This window comes from Trichechus manatus, unplaced genomic scaffold (genome assembly GCF_000243295.1).
Source record: "Trichechus manatus latirostris isolate Lorelei unplaced genomic scaffold, TriManLat1.0 scaffold00023, whole genome shotgun sequence".
Taxonomy (NCBI): domain Eukaryota; kingdom Metazoa; phylum Chordata; class Mammalia; order Sirenia; family Trichechidae; genus Trichechus; species Trichechus manatus.
In genome coordinates this window covers 1,826,901-1,834,188 of record NW_004443959.1, presented here as the reverse complement: position 1 = coordinate 1,834,188, position 7,288 = coordinate 1,826,901, and the positions used below count along the sequence as shown (strand labels likewise).

The following is a 7,288-nucleotide window of genomic DNA, read 5'->3' as shown; positions in this document are numbered from 1 at the left end:
CATAATTCTGCGGAATGGCGTCCCCAGCTTCCAAAAGGCAAACTTGGGAGCAGCGCGAACGGCTGCCGGGGACATAAGCGCCTTCCCTTCTGAACCCGGCCAGGCCGCTGCCTTCTTCTTAGTGGGGAGGGCTTGTTGACAGTCCTGCGGGGACGGCTGGAGAGCGGCGGGGATCGCCCCACTGCAGCCAGGCGCCGAGGCCTGGCAGCTCAGCTTTCTGCTGGGTCTCCGCGAGGTGTCGCCTTCGGCCGAGGAAACCTCCGCGGCGCCCGTCGTAGCCCACAGTTATTTATTTTCAAACAAGGGGGGCGCCTCTCTCCTTTTAATTTACAGCTAGAAACATCCTGCGGTCTATTCCTAAACGGGCGCGTCTTCTCCCTTCCGTTTTGCACCCTGGGTCTAGCCTCCCCTCGAGATTGCTTTGGCGCAACCCCCTCCGCAAAGCTTTGCTCGACGTTGGCCTTGCGCTCAGTTGCATACAAACGCAGTCAAGGCGGGGCTGGGTTAGGAGCCACGGCTCCCTCCCCCCCGCACACCTTGGGCCCTCCGGAATTTTTTTTTTTTTTTTTTAGTGCCAAGCACTTGCCAGGCCCGAAGGGTGGGTGCTGCATTGCACCGCTCGGCGCGCAGCTAGTTTGCAGAGTGCACCGGGTGCAAGCCCGGGGGTCCAAAAGGGCGGGAGGAGCACACCCCGGGCTTCCTAGCTTTGCAGCCTTCTCTCTGCAAAGAAGAAAAGCAAGTGGCTTTTGGCGCGAAAGCCTTGGCGCCTCCCCTGATTTTTATGGAAATCAAGGGGGCGGGGTAAATCCGCTTCCCTCTGCCTTTCTCCCTCCCCCTTGTCTGCGCCGCAGCCCCCTTCTCTCTCCGCCCCCCGGGTGTGTCAGATTTTTCAGTTAATAATATCCCCCGAGCTTCAAAGCGTAGCCAGTGACAGTCATCTGTCTGGACGCGCTGGGTGGATGCGGGGGGCTCCTGGGAACTGTGTTGGAGACGAGCTAACGCTAGCCAGGCGCAAGCGCGCACAGACAGCCACCGAGGACACCCCCCACAGTCTACCCGGAGCCCCCCGCGCAGTATCGCCACTGGATCACCGGCAGTCGGCGGGAGGTAAGGAGCGGGGGTTGCAAACCGCCCGGCGCCCTGTGAGAGGCAAGCGCGGCGGGAAGGCAAGCCCTGGACCGGATTACGGCTAGCGCACAGGGCGCCCGAATATGCCTGGGGGACTGTTTCTGCTTCCGAAACAAAACGATCTCTGGGTTTTCCCTGAAAAGCCAGTTCCAGTCCAGAAGGTGCTCCGGCTAGAAGAGACCCACCCTAATCCTTTTACTGCCCTTGCCAGAAGGGTGTAATGGCTTCATCGGAAAAAAAAAAAATCTCTCTTCTCTATAAGATTGTATGTATTTGAGCTGACGGGGAGCCAGTACGTCCCCACCCTGAAGCTGAGGTTCTCCAAAGGGTGCCCCCGGAGGAAGAAGAGGGGCTTAGGCAGGGCGAGGCCGCCGCGGTAGTAATCTGGGTCACGGCTGTTTCAGCTCCGAGACGCGGCTCTCCCGGCGACTCTCCCCGCGCGCGGCTCCCCTGCGCGATTCTCGGGAACCCGGGTTCAGACCCCCCCCCCCAATTAGTGGACGTTGTTAGGGATTTGAAAGAGTGGGGGTGGGGTTAGTGAGGTTCCAAATAAGCTATTGGCAGGAATATCCTGGTAGCTGGTGGATGCCGAGGGGCTTCCGCTCAAATTTGGGGGGAGGTTCGTAGATTTGGGTGCCTGTTGTTGGTCTGTCTAGAGAAAAAAAGGCTTTTCCATTTGCAAAGTTTTCTAAATCCCCTACTACCGTTTGCACTCCCGAGGTTGCATCTGGAAGGTACTCCAAATTCTATGCCAGGTAGCTGGGTTGGAGAGCCCGTGGGCTTCCTTTGGGCAGCTGAGTCTGCACTGGTGCAACTGGGGTTGGCATGCTCGTCAGAGCTAGTATTCTGCAGCCCTTCCTTAACAGCCCCCTCCCCCAGTCACTGCCTTGTGTGAATGAAATGGCAGTTTCCAAAGTTGCAGAGCAACGCCACCACCCCCTACATCTGCATGCCCCCTCCCACCCCCTGTCGTAGACAGCTTGTACACAAAAGGAGGGAGGGAGAGAGCAAGAGACAGAACTTCCTCCACCTTCAGGAGCGCAGTGCGGAGTAGGGGGCTTGGAGGGCAGACTGAAGAACGGAGCAAGCTCTGCGGCCCAAGTTAAGGTTAGAGGGGGTGCACACAGCCTGTCCCCCATTCTGCTCAGCTTGCCAACCTTCTCCTGGTGTATCTGTCGGTTGCAGCGTCGGAGGTTGGTGCCGGCCCCCACCTTCCGCGCCCCCCACGGGAAGGAAGCACCCCCCGTATTAAAAAGAGCGCAGCGGAAAGAAGCCCTCATTCGCCGGCCAGGAGGCGAGCCAATGCCGAGCTGCACGGCGTCCACCATGCCTGGGATGATCTGCAAAAACCCGGACCTCGAGTTTGACTCGCTGCAGCCCTGCTTCTACCCGGACGAAGATGACTTCTACTTCGGCGGCCCCGACTCGACCCCCCCGGGAGAGGACATCTGGAAGAAGTTTGAGCTGCTGCCCACGCCCCCACTGTCGCCCAGCCGTGCCTTCCCGGAGCACAGCCCGGAGCCTCCGAACTGGGCTACGGAGATGCTGCTGCCCGAGGCCGACCTGTGGGGTAACCCGGCCGAGGAGGACGCGTTTGGCTTGGGGGGACTGGGCGGCCTCACCCCCAATCCGGTCATCCTCCAGGACTGCATGTGGAGCGGCTTCTCTGCCCGGGAGAAGCTGGAGCGCGCCGTGAGCGAGAAGCTGCAGCACGGCCGCGGGGCGCCCGCTGCCGGCACCGCAGCCCCGGCCCCGGGAGCAGGCGCAGCCAGCCCTCCCGGCCGCGGCCATAGCGCTTCTGGGGGTGCGGGCCGCGCTGGGGCCGCCCTGCCCACCGAGCTTGCCCACCCGGCCGCCGAGTGCGTGGATCCCGCCGTGGTCTTCCCCTTCCCAGTCAACAAGCGGGAGTCGGCGCCGGTGCCTGCCGCCCCTGCCAGTGCCCCGGCGGCGGGGACTGCAGTCCCCTCTGGGCCGAGTGCTGCAGCCCCGGCCAGTGCCCCAGCGGCTGCTCCTCCGCGCGCAGGAGGCCGCCCGGCCAGCAGCAGTGACCAGAAGGCTCTCAGCACCTCCGGAGAGGACACCCTCAGCGACTCAGGTAATGATTGTTCCCGGTGGCTGCCTCTCAGGAGTACTGATGCTAGGGGTCACGTTCCTTTTGTTAGTGTTGATGTTCTGAGTTTTGGGGAATATTTTCAAGGGAACACAGGTGGTGGAGAGGTCCTGTTTCCTCCAAACCGAGCCCCAGGGTAATGAGAGTGAATGAAAGCAGCTAAGCGGGTGTTCTCGGAAGTCTCACGTTCATTGAAGTTCCTTCCAGTCTCTTCGGGGGAGCCTTACTCTGGGCCATCGCTGGCCCTCACCTGCTCCCCGCCGCTCTTTTACAATGCAGTCCAAGGAATAACATTACGAAAAGTTTGTGGGCAAAGCTGGGAGGTAACTTAGGGGGGTGCTGGATGAATTGCCTGGGCAGAAACCTGTTAGGCAGAGGTGGAAAGAGATGCGCCGGCCAAAGCCAGGGCAGGGAAAAGACACCCCGAGAAGACCTAAGGACTGCAAAATCCTATTCAGGGCGCAGGAAGTTAGTGTGGAATTACACAGATGGCTAGTAACCTGTTTTATTTTTTTCCAACCTCGGTTCTGGTCTCTCCTTGCCTCAGTGGGCGGTGGGCTATTTGCTCCTGGTGCGTGGCCAGCAGGCGGCGATGTGGAGGGCCGAGTATCTGAAAAGCTGGGGGGGGGGACCCTCCCTCCGTTCAGCAGCTGGCGGCAAGCACAACAGCGGTTGTGTACACTCTCAAGAAGCCTCCTGTTTGCAGTGAACAGTGAAAACTGGGTCCAGTTTTGTCTTGCAGCCCTCTTTTGGCCCGCATCTCAGGACTAATTTGAGATCTGAGTAGTGTTCTGTAACCCAGTGCTCTTCAAAGAGGGGCTGCACTCAGAAGGCTCTCCAGGAATGCACACACCCCTGAAGAGACTCATTGATAGGAGTTTCATTGTGTGCACTTGCCTGTCTTAAACTGAAGGTCTGTCTTAAACCGAAGGGAGAGATTAAATCAAGATTCTGCCTTGGGCTCTGGAGGTACAGAATCCTGCCCTAACACTGGTCCTTGGAACAGGGAGCAGGGACCCTCTTGGACCTTAAAAACCAATGTTTTAAAAATCCAGAATATAGGTGGATAAAAAGCCTAAATTTCCTTCAGTGCGGATCTGTCTGAGGCTCCTGGAAGGAAAACTTAGTGATAAGCCTCCAGTTTGAAAAGGCTGTCTGTCCCTTTAATGTCTGAGCCTTGACAGCTTTCAGTGAGGAAGCACTTCCTTCCAACAGCTGTCTTCTTGGCAGAAAACCAAAACATTGGCTTAAAGGGACCCACAGACTGGAACAGCCTCACATTTCGGCTTTAGAACAAATCCAGCAATTGTTCAGCTTTCCGGTCTCCTTTAGATCAAGCAGAAGATGTGTTTTGATTTTCGTGCTTGCATTTTAAACAATAATTTTCTATCCCAGCTTGATAGTAAAGGAGGAGAGGAAAATGGCCCACATGATGGTACAAGTTTTCGTTGTTGCTGTTATTACTTTCAGAAGAGGTGTTCCCATTGTTTTGGTTTTATAGCTCCTGGGAATTACGGCTTTCCAGTAAAAATTTTAATCTTTGTTGTATGAAAAACTGTTGCTCCGTAGAATTCATGTTCATGGAAGGAAACTTATTTTTCATCCTTACTTAAATTGTTCTTAAGTTTTTTTTTAAGGACTTAAAGTTGAACTCAACCATGTGTAAATCTGCAAGTGTTCTAATTGAGAAGCTAGAAATGTTAAAAAGCCTACAAGGCAGACTGGTGATTTATTGAGCATCTACTCAGCCCAGCTCTATGCTAGTCTTTACGTGTTATGTCAGTCTCAAGAAAGCTGTAGTATTATCCCCATTTAATAGCAGAGGAAACCGAGGCTCAGAAAAGTTGAGGAACTTGCCTGGGATCATGCACCTAGCATGTGATGTAGCGAGGATTCTGTTTGACCCTAAAGCCCAGGTTCTTTATATTTCTGCCACCCGCTAAAATCTGAGTAGGGCCTGAAAGTGCAGTAGGGCTATGAGGAAGGAAAAAGTATTTCCAGAGAATCTGAAAATTGAGGAGAACTAAGATACGTTTCTGTCCACATTTATGTTGATAGCTCCATAATAATAGCAAACTATGTGCCAGGCCCTGCTATAAGAGATATATTAATTTAATTTGTGCCTCTGCTTGAGAATAACTCCCTCTTTTTCTCAAAAGATGATGAAGATGACGAAGAGGAAGATGAAGAGGAAGAAATTGACGTGGTCACTGTGGAAAAGCGGCGCTCTTCCTCCAATAGCAAGGCTGTCACCACCTTTACCATCACCGTGCGTCCCAAGAACGCAGCTCTGGGCCCAGGGAGGGCTCAATCAGGTGAACTGATCCTCAAACGCTGTGTCCCCATCCACCAGCAACACAACTATGCCGCCCCCTCGCCCTATGTGGAGAGTGAGGATGCGCCACCGCAGAAGAAGATTAAGAACGAGGTGTCCCCGCGTCCCCTCAAGAGCGTCGTTCCCCCAAAGGCTAAGAGCTTGAGCCCCCGCAACTCTGACTCGGAGGACAGTGAGCGCCGCCGCAACCACAATATCCTGGAGCGCCAGCGACGCAATGACCTGCGGTCCAGCTTCCTTACGCTCAGGGACCACGTGCCAGAGCTGGTGAAGAACGAGAAGGCCGCCAAGGTGGTCATTTTGAAAAAGGCCACGGAGTACGTCCACTCCCTTCAGGCAGAAGAGCACCAGCTTTTGCTGGAAAAGGAAAAATTGCAGGCAAGACAGCAGCAGTTGCTAAAGAAAATTGAACACGCTCGGACTTGCTAAACGTTTCTCAAAACTGGACAGTCACTGCCACTTTGCACATTTTGATTTTTTTTTTTTTAAACAAATATTGTGTTGACATTAAGAATGTTGGTTTACTTTCAAATCAGTCTCCTGTCGAGTTTGGATCTGGGTGGGGGAGCAGGACCTTAGGACTGGGCCTGCCTCGATGTGACGCTGGACGGCCCTCGCAGCGTTTCCTCCACCTCACCTCTGAGATGCAGTAGAAGTTCATGACAAGTTGAGAGCCTTTGGGGCTGTTGAAGTCACCTTGTTCCAAGTTTCCAAACAACAGAAAGGCATTCCTTCTTTTTAAAAATGGTGCTTAAGTTTCAGCAGATGTCACTTAAGGGGTTTGCCGTTTGATACCCCTGGGGAACATTTCTGTAAATACCATTGATACACTGCCTTGTGTACATGTCTTGGGTAATGAAAGGTGGTGGCTTTCGCGGCCAGTATTAGACTGGAAGTTCATACCTAAGTACTGTAATACCTCAATGTTTGAGGAGCATGTTTTGTATACAAATATATTGTTAATCTCTGTTATGTACTGTACTAATTCTTACACTGCCTGTATACTTTAGTATGATGCTGATACATAACTAAATTTGATACTTATATTTTCGTATGAAAATGAGTTGTGAAAGTTTTGAGTAGATATTACTTTATCACTTTTTGAACTAAGAAACTTTTGTAAAGAAATTTACTATATATATATGCCTTTTTCCTAGCCTGTTTCTTCCTGTTAATGTTATTTGTTCATGTTTGGTGCATAGAACTGGGTAAATGCAAAGTTCTGTGTTTATCTCTTCAAAATGTATATATTTAGTGCTGCATCTTATAGCACTTTGAAATACCTCATGTTTATGAAAATAAATAGCAATTAAATGATGCACTCAAATTTTTATTCGCTTAATAACACTAGTTAAAATTTACGCCGTTAGCAGCAGCCATAAATTGTGCATAACTTACAAAGTGAAATTGTATTTACATTTGAACAGTCATGTGTGGGGAAGGGAGGTCATTGTCCTCACTTAAGATGAGGAGGATGGGCTTGGGGATCTTAAGGCACTTCTCCAAAATTACACAGAACAGGCTTTTAGAGACTACTTTTGGGTTGTAACAATAGTACTTAACAGTTTATAAAGCTTTGATGTATGCTGACCACTTAATGGGATTATGCCAGGACATGAAATACCAAGACTTTAGAATGAGAAGTAAAATCAAGGAACAGCTGTACTTAGGGTTGCTGGAAGCCAGCTTTATCTTTTAGGGTAGAGGGTAGTTTC

General features: G+C 52.2%; 1 protein-coding gene and 1 pseudogene across 4 annotated transcripts; one reads left to right on the top strand and one right to left on the bottom strand.

Annotated features, from left to right (window-relative positions):
- Nucleotides 1–209: 209 nt before the first annotated feature.
- LOC105756099 (N-cym protein-like) lies at nt 210–611 on the bottom strand (annotated as a pseudogene).
- Nucleotides 612–809: 198 nt separating this feature from the next.
- Nucleotides 810–6,890, top strand: MYCN (MYCN proto-oncogene, bHLH transcription factor). 4 transcript variants are annotated; one of them, XM_004373043.2, is made up of 3 exons: nt 810–1,107; nt 2,314–3,223; nt 5,398–6,890. In XM_004373043.2, the coding sequence occupies exons 2-3, from the start codon at nt 2,431–2,433 to the stop codon at nt 6,000–6,002; spliced, it is 1,398 nt and encodes a 465-aa protein (XP_004373100.1). In that variant the 5' UTR covers nt 810–1,107; nt 2,314–2,430; the 3' UTR covers nt 6,003–6,890. The 4 variants fall into 4 exon arrangements, with proteins under 4 accessions (XP_004373100.1, XP_012410025.1, XP_012410026.1 ...); XM_012554571.1 differs by having other exon boundaries at nt 810–1,420; XM_012554572.1 differs by lacking the exon at nt 2,314–3,223 and having other exon boundaries at nt 816–1,107.
- Nucleotides 6,891–7,288: the final 398 nt, after the last annotated feature.

What these genes read in the sequence shown, in the direction of transcription:
- MYCN (XM_004373043.2), top strand. Translation starts at nt 2,431, where the DNA reads ATGCCGAGCTGCACGGCGTCCACCATGCCTGGGATGATCTGCAAAAAC. An exon ending in GGACACCCTCAGCGACTCAG is followed by an intron (nt 3,224 to 5,397) that starts GTAATGATTGTT and finishes TTTTCTCAAAAG; the next exon opens with ATGATGAAGATGACGAAGAG.